The following is a 20,876-nucleotide window of genomic DNA, read 5'->3' as shown; positions in this document are numbered from 1 at the left end:
TTGAATAAAAAAAACCAAAAACAATAAAAAACATTCTTTTATCATCATTTTTTTTTCATTTTTTTTTTTAATTTTTTTTAAAGACAAGAGAAATAAAATACAAAACAAAGTGAAAATAAAAACAAACCATGGTCGTGGGAAAAGTACTTTACCGCTTGATTCTTCACAACTTGTATCGTCTCGAAATCATAAACTTCAAAATAATCCTCATCTTTTGCTTTTCTTTTCTCTTGTAAATAAGTCTTCAACTTGCTCCTTATATGTAAGTCTTCAACATGTATATATAAAAATCCGCTCATTATATGTTGCTTTACTTGGATATGAAATTTACTCTTTTCTTGTTCCGTTGCTTGTAAACTTTGAACGTTTTCAACTTTCCTTGTAGATTTTGATGTCGCTCCCTTGTTGATGATGATGGTGTTTCTATGGATCCGTTGTTGTCCAGAGAGAGAATAGTGCTAACTGCAAATCGAACTACAAGAAGGAGGCTTTCATCTATATACGTCACCCTCATGATTGACAAAATTAGCACTCAAGAGATCAAAGAGTAGTGCTTCAATTGGTGGGAGGTTGGGTAGCTCACCATTCTACCCGGAATTAATGTACGGTGACACACACTCAAAAGAAAGCTTTTTTAGTCATCTACAAAGAATTTTTTTGGTCGGTGCCTCACATGATATAAATACGGGTAGTCACCACTAATGATTGATCAGAAACTCTAATAATACATTTCCCCTACTCCAAATTTGCATCACCGTCATGATTATATCCATTATTTAACATTCTAACAAGTAAGAAATCCGAACGTAGTTCCCTAACACTTCCAAGTTCAGTTATGTCGGTCAAAATTCTCTATGTAAACATACCTAGAAGTATGCTAGTGACTCTAAATCTCTACAAATTGGAGGTTTTATGCATTTTTTTTAATAAATGCTTAACCACTCCCCCACACTTAAACCTTACATTGTCCTCAATGTAATTGAATCCTCCTAGCTTAGTCAAGGTGGGAAATCTTAACATGATATGGAACAAGAAAAATAAATAAACAAAACAAAAAGCAAAAGGATAAGAAATACTAAACCTATGCGTTGCCTCCCATGAAGCGCTTTTTTTAAAGTCGACGACCCGACTTAGCTCTTGCAAGATTCACTCCCCATATACTAACAATCGGAAAAGTTTGGGGATCCACCCATGCTACCTGTTTTGCAAATAATAGCTCCACACAAATGTTAGCACAAGAAAATAATAACGATGTTATCGTTTGATAGATTTTTTCTCCACACTTATTCTTGTCCATACTCGGAAGTGTATAAAGAACATAGAGTTTGGGAACTTCCATATATTCCTCTTGGAAAAAATGCATAGTGTTAGAATCAAGTGTTTCCAATAGTGGATATCGAGAAATAAAATTATCCAAACATATTTTAGAAGCACATACATTCAAACCAATAAGAGGTAAAGGAGAAGAATCAATATGCAAAGTGTTAAACAAACCTTGCACAATCTCTTATTTTACAGAATCCTCTTCATCCTTAGAAAATTCAAGTGAATTAGTTACCTCATGTATATCGTGGTCCTCTATCAAACCTTGCAACCATTCTTCATCCGTATTTTCCTCAACTAAAACCTCGGCATTATTAAATTCATTGGCAATTTCAATTGGGTCTTCCACGAATTCAATCAATTTGGTTTCATTATCGAGCATCATCTCTTCAACATCTTAATCATTGGAATCGGGCCATTCACTAAAATGATTTTCGTCGGTATAGATTGTTCTTGTAAGGGTGTTACGCCGTTTATAACAATAAGAAAGTTACACCCAATCTCCTCCTTTTGAATAGGTGAATGATCGTTATGATAATCTGGAGTTGGAATAACTTTATCCTTATTACGATAATTTTCAAAAGGTTCAAAATCATCATCGAAACCCATATAATAACGTTTTTCACGCTCCATACTTAAAGCTCTTTTAGCTTAAAGAATTTCTTCGTCCGATGCTAGACCTTCATTGATCAATTGATAGAACCTTCTCTAAAGTTCCCTCAAACTAGGTTGCCTTACACCAAGGAGATCACACATAGATTTAGAAGCATAACTATCCTCCCCTCCTAGTGATTGTTCATTTACATACCCGTCATAAGGTTGTTGATATGTATGAGAATATTCATAAAGTATGTATCCTAAGGATGGTTGGAAGTTCACATAATGTTGAGGTTGAAAAAACATATTAATTATTGTAATATGCTTGCTCTTGTCCACCGTACATGGAAAAATGGTACTTGAAGATTCTCAGAAACTAAGTTAGATACGATATAGAATCTAACAAAGCAAGAATAAAGCAAAAATAAAATCAACTAAAATCGTCCGCTGTTCCCCGGCAGTGGCGCCAAAATTTGATGCGTGTCGTAACCACAACAAATTAGTGAATATTTTTCTACTCAATTAACAAATAATATGGTGGTAGTTAAATTCTTTCCCACGAGGAGCAAGAGGTTTTAGTTGTCTTATAATGTCACAAAAGGGGGGTTTTGGTTTTAGATTTTCTAAAGCAAAATAAATAAACAAATCAACTGAAAGATAAAGGAAAATCTATAAGTGAGACAAGACCAAGGAATCTTTCTTCGTTGCAAAACAATGATTCAAGTTATGTTCTTTTCCACTTTTTAATAGTCACAGATTATCACCAACCGTAGGTAAAGTATCTAGATCAGTGCTAAACCCCTAAATCCCTTGTATCATCGGATACAGAAGTTCTCGACTACCAGATTCTATTCACCAAACCACATAGTAGTATTTCACTCATGATGTAATTTAGTTAAACGCATTAAGATTCATGAATTTATTTAGTTGATATTAGTAGTTAGACTCTTAGATCAAGGTCTACTTGCTAACGTCGTTTTTACACACAATTGCTCCACGGAATCCCTCCGTAAGGTCTCATGTTTTCTGCTTATGTAAAGAGTCAATAAACGATTACTTATCCCCTAACTTTCACTGGCTTTAGATCAATTAACAAATCAATTTAGTATGTATCCTAAACGACCTATTAATCAACCATGAATGTATAAACATTCTTATTAGTAAAAACAAACGATAATCATGTGAAAACTTCAAAGTAGATTTAAAACAAAACTCAAAACATGTCAAGAACTAGGAATTCATCCTAAATAGTTAAAATTAGCTACTCATTCTAAGGATTTCACACAAAGAATAAAGAAAAGAAAAGTGTTGTGTATGTAAAAAGGTGTAGAAGTGTGCAAAAGTGTGTGTAGTAAATTAGAGAACTTCTCTATTTTATAGGCTTCAATGCTCTCCAAATATTCCAAGGAATAGAATCCCTTTCCCTTTATAGCTCAGCTTCCATGTCCAAGTCTTTCTCAAATCTTCCATCACCTCTTTCCAAATTCAAGCCCAATTCGCCAAGTCCAAGTCTTCACATCCCATGAGAGAAAATCACACAAAGATCTGTTATCTTTTTGGTTTCCGGAAAAAGTTCTCGGTATCACCGGAAATCGGCCTGAAATGGCACCGGAATAGTACTGTCGGTGTCTGGAATCTTCTTCTCTGATAACGGAATATTCCGTCATAGTTAACAGTTAGACTGACTGTCTTTCGTTAGTCAAGGGAGTCAAGGGAGAAATTCAGATACCCCGTCAGTTGTCTAGCTAGGTATTACTGCGCTTACTCGACTGAGTTGCAGTGATAGACCGGTTAACGGACTCGTCTGGAAAGACTCGCTGGAGGAGAAATTTGGGAAGAGGTCTGTTTGTATTTCAGGTGTATTCCGGCGAACTTTCAAGCCTTTTTCCCTGCTTCATACCTGTTAAGAACCTAGGCATACATCTAACAATTATATTCCTGAAGCAGAGCTTCACTCATCAGCACAACACCAATCTCAGTTCACCAGAGACCACCTATCTTCGATTTACCATCTCAATCACTGCTACCACTGTTTCATCCCTTAAATTCGTCTACCCTATTTTCAATTGCAGAAACCTATTCATATTATCACAGCCACCAAACCCAACTCGAATCTTCAAATTTCACTTCGACCTCCTCCATCAATCACATACCCATTCGCTCATTATTTCAGAACCCATTAACAGCTCCAAGGAATCCCTCCGCAAATTTGATGCGTGTCGTAAAAAGGTGTTGTGTATGTAAAAAGTGTTGAAAAGAAAAGAAAAGTGTTGTGTATGTAAAAAGGTGTAGAAGTGTGAAAAGTGTGTATAGTAAATTAGAGAACTTATCTATTTATAGGCTTCAATGCTCTCCAAATCATCCAAGGAATGGAATCCCTTTCCCTTTATAGCTCAGCTTCCATGTCCAAGTCTTTCTCAAATCTTCCATCTTCTCTTTCCAAATTCAAGCCCAATTCTCCAAGTCCAAGTCTTCACATCCCATGAGAGAAACTCACACAAAGATCTGTTATCTTTTTTGTCGTCGGAAAAAGTTCTCGGTATCACAGGAAATCGGACTGACACGGCAGCGGAATAGTACTGCCGGTGTCTGGAATCTTCTTCTCTGATAACGGAGTATTCCTTCATAGTTAACAGTCAGACTGACAGTCCTTCGTTAGTCAAGGGAGTCAAGGGTTCAGATACCCCGTCAGCAGTCTAACTAGGTCTTACTGGGCTTACTCCACTGAGTTGCAGGGATGGACCGGTTAACGGACTCGTCTCGATCGACTCGCTGGAGGAGAAATTTGGGTAGAGTTATGTTTGTATTTCAGGCAACTTTCAAGCCTTTTTCTCTGCTTCATACCTGTTAAGAACCTAGGCATACATCTAACAATTATATTCCTGAAGCAGATCTTCACTCATCAGCACAACACCAATCTCAGTTCACCAGAGACCACCTATCTTCGATTCACCATCTGAATCACTGCTACCACTGTTTCAGCCCTTCAATTCATCTTCCCTATTTTCAATTGCAGAAACCCATTCATATTATCACAGCCACCAATCCCAACTCGAATCTTCAAATTTCACTTCGACCTGCTCCATCAATCACAGACCCATTCATTCATTGTTTCAAAACCCATTAACAGCTCCAAGGAATCCGTCCGCAAATTTGATGCGTGTCGTAAAACGGTGTTGTGTATGTAAAAAGTGTTGAAAAGAAAAGAAAAGTGTTGTGTATGTAAAAAGGTGTAGAAGTGTGAAAAAGTGTGTATAGTAAATTAGAGAACTTAACTATTTATAGGCTTCAATGCTCTCCAAATCTTCCAAGGAATGTAATCCCTTTCCCTTTATATCTCATCTTTCATGTCCAAGTCTTTCTCAAATCTTCCATCACCTCTTTCCAAATTCAAGCCCAATTCGCCAAGTCCAAGTCTTCACATCCCATGAGAGAAACTCACACAAAGATCTGTTATCTTTTTTGTCGCCGGAAAAAGTTCTCGGTATCACAGGAAATCGGACTGACACGGCACCGGAATAGTATTGCCGGTGTCTGGAATCTTCTTCTCTGATAATAGAATATTCCGTCATAGTTAACAGTCAGACTGGCGGTCTTTCGTTAGTCAAGGGAGTCAAGGGATAAATTCAGATACCCCATCAGTAGTCTAACTAGGTATTACTGGGCTTACTCCACTGAGTTGCAGGGATGGACCGGTTAACGGACTTGTCTCGATTGACTCGCTGGAGGAGAAATTTGGGTAGAGTTATGTTTGTATTTCAGGCAACTTTCAAGCCTTTTTCTCTGCTTCATACCTGTTAAGAACCTAGGCATACATATAACAATTATATTCCTGAAGCAGATCTTCACTCATCAGCTCAAAACCAATCTCAGTTCACCTGAGACCACCTATCTTCGATTCACCATCTCAATCACTGCTACCACTTTTTCAGCCCTTCAATTCATCTTCCATATTTTCAATTGTAGAAACCCATTCATATTATTACAGCTACCAAACCCAACTCGAATCCTCAAATTTCACTTCGATCTCCTCCATCAATCACATGCCCATTCATTAATTTTTTCAGAACCCATTAACAACATCATCAATCGAAACAACAACAACAGGATTTCGTCGATTAATTTTTCTGATCTGACCAAACCCTAACCTTCATCTATACATCACATCAGTTCAATTTCTTCACCAGAATCAAACCCATCTTCATATTCACAGCAACAATCGCAATCGCCAGATCCCATTTCAACTACCAACAAACCCCATCTCTTTATCCCCAAAACCAGCAGCATCATCTCTTCTCCTGTATCTCGATCTGCTTCAACTCTGGTTTCTTCAAAACTCAGAAAATCCTTCTCAATCTCTATCTTAATCTCACCATCAACAAACCCTTATTCCATTTCGGTCTTGTATCAACAGCAAACACCCACTTTCTCTGTTCATAACCGTCTTCAATTTCTTCTACCTGAGTTCAATTTCTCGATCTCAAAATGCCACCTCTTGATTTCAGGCGCAGTCGTTGTCTGGTTTTTCTTCTCAATTTCAGGTGAAAGGTGCAAATAATGATTGAGAATAAATTCTCGATTTATGGTTGTAGAAGTAGAGTTATATTCAGTGTCCGGTCATCTTGATAAGGGCTACCCAGCTAGAATCCCCTTAACCTTGGCTTGGATCCCAATAGTGTTTGTATATGAAATGACAAATGTTTCCCTTCTTGACTCAATTTGGGTCATTTCTTCTTATTTTCTTCCATATGACTCTAATGTAGCTACAAACTCAAAAACACGCGTAAAATACTTAATTCACAAGAGAAATACGAAATAAAGGATAACCATAGATGATAAATACGATGTATTCTACACCTATCAGACATATCGAAAATTTGTTGCAGATTATTTGTTTCAACCATATCTAATCTCGATTGATGAATAATTACTGATTTGGAAGTATTAATTACCTGGCCTGCTCAAGTGTCGTACGAGTGAAGCAGGTTCTTGAGTTGGAGATTACTCTGAGCATAAGCTTTATATGTGATTATAAGATCATCAGCATACATTAAATGAATAACCGGTGGCGCTTTTCTCGAAATGTCAAGTCCTCGAACCAACTTTTGATTTTGAAGGTTTCCCAGATTGGTAGACAGGATTTCCGCACAAATTATGAATATATAGGAAGATAGTGGATCTCCTTGTCTAATACCTCTAGTTGGGCTGATATATCCATGAGGTGTGCCATTTATGTTGACCGAGTATGTAACAGTTGTGACGCGTAGCATAATGTAATCTATAAATATTGTTGGAAATCCAAGTTTGGAGAAGGCAGCTTTGATGAATCCCCAATCTAAGCTGTCGTAGGCTTTCTGGATATCTAGCTTTAAAGTTATTTTCGGGTCTTCGGTGAGGCTTGAAGTTTTTATATGGTGAAATAGCTCTCCAGCAATTGTTATGCTATCATGAATTGATCTTTGTGGTACAAAGGCACTTTGAAAAGGGCTTATCAGAAAAGGGAGTAGTGGTCTAATTCGATTAACTAGGATTTCGGAAATGATTTTATAAGTGACGTTACAGAGTCATATGGGTCTCAATTGAAAAGGTTTTGATGGGTGGTCCACTTTGGGAATTAGTGTTAGGTTTGTGTGGTTCATGAGTGGATGTATATTAAGATCATTGAAAAAACTGTGAACCATGGAAATCAATTGAGGATGAGTTGTTTCCCAAAAAAAATTGAAAAACTTACTCGTATAACCATCTGGACCAGGAGCACTCTCGGAGTTTATTGAGAATAAAGCTTGTTTCATTTCTGTTGCAGTAACCTCTTTAGTAAGAAGGTCCATTTGTCTGGGACTTAATCTGGGATTGATATCTATGAAAAGATCTTCATCTATGATTGTAGGTTGAGCCGTGTATTGTTGGGAGAAATGGTCAAGAATGAGTTGAACCACATCTCCGTCGTCTTCTTCCTCTATTACATCACATCCCACCTCTCTGACCCTCTACCTCTCTCACACAACATCTCTCTCAATTATAACCATAGCCTTGAGAGATATTAGTTTTTTTTTTTTACATCAAGAAGATTTATTGCAACAAACATATCTTTTGTTGGAAGATTGATTTATGTTGATCTACAAGCTTAAAATAATTTTTGTGTTTTTGATCTATTTGATTTCATTGATTCTTCAAACTAATTTTTATCTCTATGAATCTTTGGGTGATATCCAAATGAAGTGAAGACGATTAATGATATGGATAGCCTATGGTTTGAATGCTTAAAACAATCTTTAGAAGAGTTCTGGATTTGTAGTTTTACTGTGTAACGATAGTGAGTCAAACCAGTAGAGACCCGTACTAGGTTATACGATTTACCGATCGGATCAGCCGGGTCAAACGGTTTACAAAAATTAAAACGCTTTTGACAAAATTAGTGGGTCAATGTTGAATCGGACCGGAAAACTTACTGGATCGCCGGTTTACTAGGCCGATCAGCTGGTCCGAGCCGATTTTCAGAACATTTATTAGTACTGTATAAACATAAGTGTAATATATTCTTCTCTAATATTGCACAACTTGCAACTCGTGTTTGTACGTTTGGATTAAGTTATAGTAGCCACTCTTAATCTGTTTGAGAAAATGGTATAAATTGTTTTCCATACAACTATTTTGATTGTTGGTGCGACTATCAAGTCCCATTTTTTTTTCCATTTCCTTTTATCATTACCTTCATTTTATTTAATAATATTATATGTACCTATTTTTGTTTATCGATTGTTTCCCAAAAAAAAATGAGTTAAATGAAAATGAATTTTTCATATTTTTAACATAATATTTTTTTTGTTTGCAAGTTGATTAAGGACAATTAGTTTATTTCAAGGAATAAATAAGAGTTTTACATGTTGTAGCCGCAGATGTTTATATGTTATTATTTTTGTAGGTTGATGAAGGAGGGCATATTCGATTTAAAAAAGATACGAGTCTAAATTTTTTATTTTTTTTAACCTAAAATATGAGTTTTACATAGTTGTAGCATTTAATTGGTAAGGATTTTTTTGTTTGAACATTAATTTTTTTAATCAGTGAGCAACTAATTATGAAGCTTATCAATGAATATGTTAATAATCGAAGGAGGTTACAAATCTTACATTTGTCGGATGTCTTTTGTCTAGGATGAGACTGGGATGGTCGGACGCAACGTTTGTCTCTCAAAATGTTATCTGATTGTGTCGTAGCGGCACAACCTTAATGTCACTGATGTACTTTTTCTTCCAGCATTTTAATTGTTCTATTCCCAAGATTTTTATATCTTCCTTTAATCTAAAATAATTTTCATAAATACATAATAAAATTATCCATGTATATATCAAAATATGACAACCAATTATTTAAGTAGTATATAGTCTACATATCTATATCACTTTCCATTAAATTTACCTTGCAATCACTAAATCTAGTTAATTAATATCTTGAATTATGTGATCCATTATTAATGATCAATAAATTAAGGTTCATAATGAAAGAGGTTACAAATACCATGATCGTCGGATGTCTATTGCTAGGATGAGATTGGGATGGTCGGATCACTCATTTGTTTCTAAAAATGTTATCTAGTCGTCGGTGCTCAAAAACTCATGCTATTTTGTATTATAGGATCCTAATTCCTTAATTTGTTTACATAAGGAGTTCCATCCATTAAGATAAACTTCTCTTCATCCTTAACCACTGGTATTTTTTTTTCGTATCCTGCTTAACTTAACCAGATTATTTTTCCTTTGATATTTCTAAAAAATCTGTTTCGTATACACAAAGGGAAGAGGTTACATTATGAATCATTACTCTTTACCAGTTGGAGACCGATTTTTCCTTTTCCAAATAAATATTCCACCTTTCGTTTTTTCAACAAGTGGTTCGAAACCTTTTATTTTCGATTTATTTGTTGAAAAGGGGCTCCTTAGCATCTATCATTTAGGGAAATGACTTTTACTCCTAAAATTTGTTTTATTTGGTATCTTATTCTAACATTTGTCCCGGGCCGCAGGGCTACATGGAGGAGTCCCCCTTTCATGATCATGTAGCCTGCATAGCTACTGGAGGAGTCCCCGTTCACAATATACCAGTATGGTTTCACATGTCCACCCTTCGAGGGACAATAATCGACACCTTCTCAGTAAATAGGCACATGAACCAAACGAGTCTTTCCCAAATACGAATCTGGGACGATGCTGAAGAGGTAGTCAGGCTTGTCGTTCGCCGCGCAGAGCGAAGAGCCAACCAGCACGCAAGAACCAAACACCACTCATATTCCAACATGTATTGTCCATCAAGACACAACCGTCTCCAGTATAACTAGCAAGACAAGCCTTTTAAAGACAGGCGAGCACGAGCGCCAGGTACAAGTTGTTCCAAATGTACACGCTGTGCACGAGAGATCTATCTTACTAACGGTTGATAATATTAAGCAATAAATGGGGGACACCATCGATACCTTCTCGATAAATAGGCAACACAGGAACCAAAATGGAGACACGAGACGGTCATGAAGAGGTAATCGGGCTTGTCGTTCACCACTAGGGGCGGAGATCCAACAAGCACCCGGGATCCAAGCACCGCTCATATGCCAACAGGTATTTTCCATCGACAACAATCGTCTTGGAAAGAACGAGCAATCCATATCAGTGGTGACAAGAGAAAAACGATCTCCCGAGACATATCATTACGGGTAGACTAACCCAACAACATAAAATTTAGTTTATTTCATTTATTTGCGTTATTATCGTATTTGGTATACTATAACACTATAATCTTAGTACATAAAAATTATTTACTCAATATATATAAACATGTCCGTGTCCTGATGATTTTGAATTTTCATGGTCATGTATCCACGTCATATCGTGTCTGTGTCTGCTGTCCTAGTCAGTACTTCCCAGGTACACGATAACAAATTTTTAAAACTTAAATTAGACCTCTGGAATCCTAGACTCAGACGACCCCGTGTCCTAAACCCTTTTAAGGATTGGAAAACACAATTGGGAAAACTATCTACTAAAACTTCCAACGAGTGGTTTAGACCAACTGCAATGGTGCGACTAAAACCAAAGACCAAAAATCAAAAAATAGTTAAAAATTTGGATTTAGTCCATGATTGTACGCTACGATAGTCGAGTATATTTGGTCAAGCGGAGATATAAATTACGTATGGTATAGCGCGGACATATAATTCTAGCCTGTATGAGGTGTACATTTCACTCATTCCCGTAGTGGGGCGTACATTTCACAAACGCCAGACAAGGGGCGTTTATATTTTTCACGCCTGATGGGAAGACGGACAATATATGTTCGCCTGATGGGGGGTGCTTCAAATCAACGGCCACTATATGTTCAAATCAACGGACACTATATGTTCGTCTCAATGGGGGCGAACTTGTAATGATCGCCTGTCAACATGCGTACATTTTGCCAACGCCTAGTCGGGCGTACATTTTACTAGTGCCTAATTGAACCGTTCATTATATACACTCCTCACTAACGACACGAGAAATATACCCCCGCTTCAACTGAAACATAACTTAAAAGCTCGCCTATTAACAAACAAACTTTTAAACTTCTCTCGATCGAATTTGGTTTTGGTTCGGATTCCAGACCAAATATAGTCTGATATTTGGTTTTAGTCTGGTTTTTAATCTTTAATCCGTTCGACTGTGTGAGGTTTCTGGACCAAAACTTTGGTTTTGGTCATCCATTGCAGATGCTCTTAGATGCAGTGAAAAACCGGACTACACTATTTTCTGTAAATCCAACATTTATCATTATTGCCATAAGGAAACTTCCTCCTACGCGATCGATGGAATGTCATAGACATATCAATTTCTAAATCCATTAATCCGTTTGTTTTCCTCATTTTGTTGATCATCTCTTAAGATATTAGTATATTTCTGCCATCTGTATTCCAGGATCATTCGGAAGATTCGGGTAAATATGCCGAATAACGTATCACTGTCAAGCTTTAATTTATGTTAAATGGTGACAACATCTGCACAGAAGCGACTAAATTGCCCACATGGTCAACTAATACTTTATATAGCTTCCATAGTACATGCTCAGAATCTGTTTCAAGATGTTCGTCGTCTCTCTGACTTAGTGGAGGCGAATTTTCTCATCTCCATGATGCTTCGTGTTCTTCTATATCACAGTATTGTCATTTGTTTCGTTGATTTTATTCTAGTTTATTGAGTAGGTGTTTTCAAGTTCTCTAGTTAAAATCTTTTATTCCAAAGATTAGTAGAGGAAAATGGCTTCTACGTCAAAGAAAAAAGAAGCAGTTTCAGAAGAAGTTCATATCCTAAACAACTATGTTGAAGAACCAGTTACTTATGTGTATGAAGATAGAGAGGAATAAAATGGGAAAAGTACAGAGCACAACAAGAATATACTATTCAAGTTTGTTTCAGGGAGAGAGTACAATATCAATCTAATTCACCAGATCTTAACCAAAGCTTGGAGACCATCAGGAGGTTTTACGATCTCGGAGGTAGGAAGAGGAATCTATAATGTCAGATTTACTTTATTATGTGATATGATTGCAGTGCTGCGGGTACTCCTTGGTCCGTGAAACAAGATTTAATGTTGATAGAAAGAGGTAACGAAGAACTCTTATTAGAAGATTATGAATTCATATATGTTGTCTTCGGTTTACACATTTATGGACTTCCATTAAGTATGTTGAATGCTGTGAAAGTGTCTAGTATTGTAAGCATATTTGGTACACCAGAACTAATAGATCCAGCAATGGCTGCTAAATGGGGTAAATATGCCAAAGTGAGAGTTAGATTAGATATAAAAAAACCGCTACCAAAGGATATGGAGATTACCCTGAAGTCCAAAAAGAAGATTACAATCACGTTCAGATACGAGAAGGTGCCAAGATTATGTTTCCATTGTGGTTATTTCGGCCACATAATGAAACAGTGTCCTCACTTATCCAAAAAACTGGAAGAGGATACATCCCTAAGTACAGATGATATCATGCAGAGATTGAATTATAGATCTTATGCAAGATACAATGAAGAGATACGGGCATTCTACAAGAATACATAAGATTAAGTGGATCGCTGTACTGAAGGTGTGAAGAAGATGGTTGTGGAGCTTCAAGAGCCGTTGATGAAGGAAATTAATCTGGACGGTGACGAAAATGACACACAAGTACTTAATCTGGAGTTGGACGTGATAAGATCAAACAGATCCAATGGCGAGAAAGCAACTAGGTTAAAGACAAGTGTGTCAAAGCTGCAAATGACTAATGACAATCAGGGAAAGGACAACTATACAGGAGGTAACACAACAATCTTACCCAATGGAAGAGAGAACACAGAAGGCGACTGTGCGTTAGCAGATCCAAGAATAATCCCTGGCAAGGACAACAACCACGTGGCAGAAAAAGCAGTTAATGGAGCAGGGATTGTCGGGGTCCATAACGGAAAGAAAAAAGATATATACTGGTGCAACAGGTGTAAGAAGTGAGTCATTTGCCACTTCAAAATGATGTGCAATCCACGTATGAAGAACCAAATAAGAATACGGGTAGTAAAACGGATGTGGGTATCGAGAGACCAATGGGTAACGAAATAAACCGAGAAAATTCCATAAAAAACCGAAACAATAAACCATAGAATCATTCTTATAAACCTAACCCTAAGTTTTCATATCCAGTTAGCTCTTTCATTCAATTAAGCCAAAATCTTTATATTAACGACACTGAAGAAGATGATTTCAGCTCCTCATCAACATCAACAAAGGAAAGTGGGAAAAAGACTGAGAAAGGATGGAAGAGGCAAGCGTGAAACTCAAGAAATGTCCAACAAAGTAGAAAGAATATGAAGAAGCTCTGAGTGGATTGAAAAGAATGGCGTGTCCGATGGAAATCGATTTACCAGTAAAGAAATTCAATACTTTAAACTATCCTATAACGGGTATGGTGGCTTCCCAGAACCAGCCAAAAGGCCAATGTTAATCTTCTCATGGAACTGTCAAGGCTTGAGAAACACCTCGACAGTCCAAAATCTAAAAGCGTTTCTCAGGGCGAGCAACCCACAAATTGCATTCTTGACGGAGACTTTAGTTGGTGAGGCTAACTCAGAAATATTGTTCAATTCTCTTAATTTTTGATAATTACAAGTATGTGCCTACAATAGGGAGAAGTGGTGGAAATGTAATTCTGTGGAAGAATTCGGTTGATCTGGAAGTGCTGAGAGATGAAAAGAATGTTATACATTGTCGAATACATCATATCATTGATAAAGACTCGGAGTTACTATGTGTGTATGGTCCTCCACAACAACAATTAAGGAAAAAATTCTGGTATGATTTTTCTCACTATACTCGCTACAAGAAAAACCATCTTAACCAACTAGTCAATTTAAGTTGCAAAAGCCCATTTCAAGTCGCTCTAAACATTATAGCAACTTAAAGTGGCACTCGCTCCCTAGTCGCAAGAGGTGGGATTTGTAGAGACTTAGAGCAGCTAGTCAATCGCTCTAGATATGTTTCAACTTCAGTAGAGCGGCTAAGAAATGTTATAGCTTTAAATGTATTCCGACTAAACTGGAACGAGTAAAAATTTCAGTCTATACATGGGTAAAACCGCTAAACTTCGGGAAGTCGGTCTTTCTTTGAAGTCCGCCGTATCGACTTTCAGCAACTTGTCTGAAATTAGCTGGTCAAACTCTTCCGACGTATATTCCGGTATTGAATGTTTCACCGTGATTTTAAATAAAAATTCTATAATCATAATTATATTGAAAATAAATATGAACCAAAAGTAATAAAAAAATTAACTTTTATTGTATCCGATTCAATTTACAACATCAATTCTTAAATAAAGAATTGCAATCTCAATTATTCTGATCAAAAAAATTACACATCAATTCTCAAATAAAGAAATACAATCTCCCTTCTTTTAAGAAAAAAGAAAGAAAAGAAATACAGATATAATCTGAAGAATAACAACTACTTCAACTTTGAAGAACACGTTAGTTTTTTTTCTGAATCACACACCAAGAAAAATAGATCTCATTATGAAAATCCCTTGCGTTGGTTTTGATAATTGACTCTAAGCAAAGATTTGGTTGCTCTTTCCTGTACCAAATTTCAGACCTTTGCCTCTGTAGACTTTAACCTGAGTCGAGATAATTATTCATGAAACAAGTACCCAGCATCATCTATTCTCAATAAAGGGGCCTTTGTAGGTGGTGATAAAACTGATGTAAAATCCATCAGCACTTCCTCAAGTTGAATCTCCACTCAAGCATAACTCACAATGATTTGAGGAGAAGAAGCAGATCCTATTATTAAAAAAATCACCTAAATCAGAAATTTCCATTACAAATAAATATCATAAAAACCACTAAATTGAAACAAAAAAGTAAAGCATATAGAATAAATTAGTCAAGCACCGTATGAATTAAGGTGAAAACCAAACCCACCTCTGATTTGTCAATATGTCATGTTCCATCTTTATGATGATGAACTAGTAAAAACCATAGTTAAGAAACACAAATTCTTGGATCTAATCAAAAGAGATAGAGAAATGGTTGCGACCGTCAACTAAAATACAGGGTGAAGAAGAAGATTGAGAGATACAGGGGAAATGAAAAAATTGGTAGTGGTGGAGGCGGAGGCGGAGGCAAAGGCAGAGGCGATAAAGAAAGATTTAGGGTTATTGGGAGTTTTATAAGAGAGATAAGAAAATTGAGGTTTTCTGGCCGTCGGATCATTCCTAATCTCGAGAAATCCAAGTAATAATCTTGGTTGCCGTAGACTGTAGTAAATGTATTTTATGTTTGATGCTATAGAACTTTGAATTTTTGACTCGTCGAGATAAAGAGAAGTCAACTACGTTTGCTCACCATAATCTGAGCCGTTAACTCATAATCGTGTGGTCAAAAAGAAGAGCACGCATATTACGTGGTTGTCTTCTTGGGAACATTATTTTTTATTTTTTTCCCGATAACCATTCCCGGTCCGATGCCTAATTAGCAATTTGTGGTTCAGGAAATGTTCAGGAAATGTGGTTCGGAACGTGATATGTACGCACATAATTCATTTTAAATATATGAATTCGGTAGAGAAAATTCGGGGTATACTAAGTGATAAGAAAATAAATTTTATATAAGTGTAGATGTGGTTTTGCAATTTTATTGAACTACAAAATAAATACAGTATTTAGACTTAAACACAGTGACAAAGGTGTCAACCAATATCCCTGACTAGGCCCAATAAAAACTGAAACTCATTAGTAGTCGGAGTGATATGGCGAATTCCTATGCGGTACGGATAAATCGCGTATTATTTGAAATACTCATAAAACACAGGAACCAGGTGCAAGTTTGCATTAGGACGGGAGTATTATCCAAAATCGATCGGCGCGAAATCATTCGCGAATAGTATGAAAAATTGCTAACTAAAGTTTGATGGTTTTCGTGCTCCCTCCCAGTACAGAGATAGGGGTTCATACCCTGTAATTACCATAATTCACTCCGATATGAGTTTGGAGTAGTTTTGGGATCACTAGTTTAGGGTATAAAACAAATGTTTTCTGTTTTCAAGTCACTTTATTAAATTCCGGGATAATTTCAATCTTGATCCATTTATAACGTCCGACCCACATAAGTTTAGTTTGGTAACAAACACGCATGTTCAGTTTGGTCCACAATTATTTGAAAATATAAAATGGACAAAAATAATTTTTCACAGATGTTACCTTCTTAAACATGCCCGCTTACCAAAACATATTTAGAATTTCTCTCTTTCATTTTTTTTCTTTAAGAGGAAAAGGGCTAAATTGATTAAGAAATAACAATCATCAAAACGATAGATGCTAAGTGTACATAAAAGAAAAAATCAGCTGCGACCAATAAAATATTCCCGATTACATATATATTAGAGTACCCAAAGTGTGATCCCCAAAGATCTTAAAATGAATAGACCGATTAAACATTGTACACTTTACAGAGAAAATAAGTAGCGTCATACTTCATTTTTTGTTAACTTGCAATTATGTTCCCTCAAAATCTGTATGCATACGGCATAAATGTTCTTATGGTAAATCCGTATATGAGTTTTCCGTTTGAGTTAATGTCCGTCGGATTATACATTTGATTTTCTTATTTGCAGGACTAATGTCATACGAATCACGATTATTTTCAAAGTAAATTTGTGTTTTTATTCATACATGATGCACCCTTTGTATATGATTTTTAATAAATTTATGAATTGTGGGTTATACAAGACTAAATGTAAACGAAATAATGAAAACTAAAACTATATGCTAGGAAAATATAAAAAAAGTATGAAATTCATTGATATGGATGAATGCCACTTGTAAAAAACTGAACAATACATTGAATGAAATAACATGGTGTAATCAAGATAAAATGGATAAAATAAGATAAAATCGGGATAAAATGGTCAATTATAATTTTCTGCAACTGAAATTCCTGCATCAATAGCATTGCTCCTTAGAATATATGTGTGGTTGTTGGATGGAGTGGTAATCCATATGATTCCTGTATTTTCTCTAGTTCTCGCCTAGAAGAGAGATCCCATGAACATATTTGTGGTCGTTGGACGGAGTGGTAATCCATGTGATTCTTGTATTTTCTCGAAAATCATAAATTTATTCTACATTAGACGATCGCTCTCACGAAATTTTGATAGAATCTGAGGGTAATATAATCGTCTGATCTCTAATTAGTCGAATTATCTATATTGAAATCCTAAATCTAGCAATAATTAATAAATCTTCTTTGTTTCATATTCCTTTAATCGGAATGTATATCGGAGGTCGATATCTATCAGGGTGAACCAAAATATGCCTCACCAATTAGGTTTTTCGGGAACATTTATACGAAAACACTAAATCTATCGAACGTCATAATCTAACAATGTGAACCAAAATATGCTTGTCCGGTCTTTGATTAGTTGGAATATTTATACGAAAACTTTTAAATTCAGCAATGAACCACAAAATCTGCTTTAACTAGTCAGAATCTTCTTTAACTAGATTCTTTCCTTTTTAGTTCTTCTTAGTTCCTAATTTCATTTTGTACCCACATTAAAACATAAACATTCCATATCGACCTAACACAAATTCAACTGTTATATGTCAACTAGATTTTCCTATAGGGATATATAAGAGAATCTAAGTTCGGTCGGAGCTTCCAAATTTTAAGCTGACACTTAGTGTTCTTGTAAAACCTCATGCGGTCTCAAGGGCACGTCCCTTGCTCAGATGCCATTGATATATTATGTAGCTCGCTTTTAATTTATCCTCCCCGTGACTATTAGAGGAATTTAATTCGTTGATGAAAATTAAATTTGGTAATTCTAAGTATCAGTTTTTCATGGTAGGTCCTTTTCAAAAATCTCTCCAACATCATTTTTTTTTTAAAAGAAGATCAAACTTAGTTTTTAAAAATATTCTTCTGCAAATCTGAATAAAAAAATTCACATCGTAGACCGGTTATATCAGCGTTAATTGTACAATGATTAAACCGGAAAGTGTGTTTATCTACCATTTCTTTATTGTAAAAATACAAATGTTAATTTGAATGAGGTAATAACAATCAACATACAAATCCAGTCCAGTTTGTTGACCAAAATTTCCTTTTTCCTATAACATTCACTTCAATTTATTTTTCCACGCAACTTTTTTTGCTTTTTGATTTTAATTCAATTTCAGCTTCCCCCATACTCAAAATGTTATGTTGTCTTAAATTTTATACATAAGATTAAGCTCGACTCTGATAATCGATGAACTTACTGCAGTAAATAATAAAAATTGAATTTATTAACCATCATAAATTTTTACTAGCTACGCCCAATGTAGCCGATCTCGGATTCCGGTTTGTCTCGGTTCCAAGCGAGACACTGTACAACATTGTCTCGGGGAGATTCCGTTTCCAAATCTCGGTGTAATCTCGGTACAACTCCAAAGAAGGAAATTTTTTAAAACAGGATCATTGGTTCCATTGTTCTCGAAATGTTCTAATATCCGAAATTCCGGCCAAGATACCCGGAATTTTCGATTCCTTTCTGTTTCGGCGAAATCTTGTGTTTCGTTTTATGGTGATCCGAAATTCGCCGAAATTTCGGCCGAGATGCCCGAAATTGATAATCATTTAGATTAATAAATTCTTTTGATATTAACATGTGTTAGGGACGGTCGTCGGTCAGACGGACATGTAAATACTCACAGCCTAACTCACAATCTAACATTTGCGATCCGCATGGTATATGATCTGCTAATAGAAAGCTAGGGCCTCTAGATCGGACGACTTATAGGCAAACACAAAAGTTCACACGGATAATTACCTTATCCAACGGAGGAAAAATCGGAGCCTAATCACACAATCTATCATTTAGGATCCGCATGAAATGTAATTGGCCAATAGAGAGCTAGAATCTTAAATCGGACGCATGTGCTTGCAAACACAAAATTCACACGGATAACTATCTTATCCAACGGTGGAAAAGTTGCCGCGACACAGATTACATTGGAGTATTGGTCCCGTCAAACCCATCCCTATTACGTTTCTCATTTAGCTGTTTTTAACTAATTTATGCTGGCATGATTTTATTGGGTAGGGAGGAAATTGGTTAACTGATGCAAACCGTCAGATATATATCTCTCAAACTTGGATTAAAATTATTCTCAATGTGGTGGGGGTGGCCAGATTTCGTCGCTGAGACTGGTTATACCCAATGTAGTCAATATCGGATACCGGTTTGTCTCGGCTGAGGACCGGTACACTGGTACAACATTGTATCGGGGAGATCTCGGTTTCAAATATCGGGGAGATATCGGTTCTAAATTTATATCTATAATTTATATTGTTTCACACAAAATTATACAACATTAAAATGCATCAATTTTAGAAAAACAAACAAGTTCATTCAAAACATAAGAGTCGTCGTATGAAGTTCAAATTGGAAAAATGGGAGAATCAGTTGGTTTGATAGTTTCATACAGAAAGAACACACATAAATTGATTAGATCTAATAAGAATGGAACTATCAATTAAGATGGAGAAACTAATTTGTTAATGATGAAAACCATTTTATCAAGATGTATCAAGATTTAACAAATAATTCATCAAAGAATAATTAGATACAAATCACAGCAAAAGAAGAAATTAACTATCAAAACCCTAACCTCTTGTTAACAGATCGACCATCAATTGAATCTCGCCATTAACATTAAGAAGAAGAAAAAAACGGATGCCAAGAAGGGTTTCTGAAGATTTTTCTGCCAAAAATTTCGATGAGATTTAGGGATTTTATCCTTCCCTTCACTTAAAATTCCTAAATTGACCTGACGTTCACAAAACAATTCCGAAACTGTCCCATATCGGGAAAACCGGACTGTATCGTTTCGTATATATCGGCCGATATTATCGGCTAAATATCGTACCGCGATATTTGTGTTTTCGTTTCGCTCTAACACCGGTACACGAAATTCCGCCGATATTTCGGCCGGTACAAGCGAAATTGACTACATAGGTTATACCAACCTAAGATATTTTGAATACCTGGCACATGGTAGCTCTAAGTTAATAGCTATTAACCTACTATAGTAGTTGCTCTACATTACTTGGAAAAACTGTTGTAGCAGCAAACAACTTACTTTAATCGCTAAAAATTAATGGATATAGTTATAGAGCAACTAGTATGTAAGGCAGTCGCAAGTTTAACTGCTCAACTGTTGGAGGGACCAAAATACTGGGCAGTTGGAAATTTTTTGGTCGCTTAAGCAAGGTTTTTTTGTAGTGACTACTCAAATACAAAACCCATGGTGTTTAGTAGGAGATCTTAATGCAATATGTTCCATTAGTGAGAAAAACGGAGGAAACCAAACAATAAACTATGCTAATACTGAATTCAAGAACTTCATCAAAGACAGGGGGCTTATAGAT

General features: G+C 36.0%; 1 protein-coding gene and 1 long non-coding RNA gene across 2 annotated transcripts; one reads left to right on the top strand and one right to left on the bottom strand.

The window, feature by feature from the left end:
• Nucleotides 1-12,196: 12,196 nt before the first annotated feature.
• On the top strand, nt 12,197-13,002 carry LOC113300534. The gene is made up of 2 exons (XM_026549742.1): nt 12,197-12,282; nt 12,492-13,002. Exons 1-2 carry the CDS (start codon nt 12,197-12,199, stop codon nt 13,000-13,002), a joined length of 597 nt encoding a protein of 198 aa, XP_026405527.1.
• A 1,757-nt stretch (nt 13,003-14,759) lies between these two features.
• LOC113300506 lies at nt 14,760-15,588 on the bottom strand. The gene is made up of 2 exons (XR_003335816.1): nt 15,387-15,588; nt 14,760-15,245 (listed from the first exon to the last, which is right to left on the bottom strand). It is a non-coding gene; the product is annotated as an uncharacterized LOC113300506 (long non-coding RNA).
• Nucleotides 15,589-20,876: the final 5,288 nt, after the last annotated feature.

This window comes from Papaver somniferum, chromosome 7 (genome assembly GCF_003573695.1).
Source record: "Papaver somniferum cultivar HN1 chromosome 7, ASM357369v1, whole genome shotgun sequence".
NCBI lineage: Eukaryota > Viridiplantae > Streptophyta > Magnoliopsida > Ranunculales > Papaveraceae > Papaver > Papaver somniferum.
This window is presented reverse-complemented; position numbering and strand designations above follow the sequence as displayed.

Coding starts and splice junctions, on each gene's coding strand:
- LOC113300534 (XM_026549742.1), top strand. CDS start 12,197: ATGGCTTCTACGTCAAAGAAAAAAGAAGCAGTTTCAGAAGAAGTTCAT. Junction 12,283..12,491: donor GAAGAACCAGTTACTTATGT/GTATGAAGATAG, acceptor ATATGATTGCAG/TGCTGCGGGTACTCCTTGGT.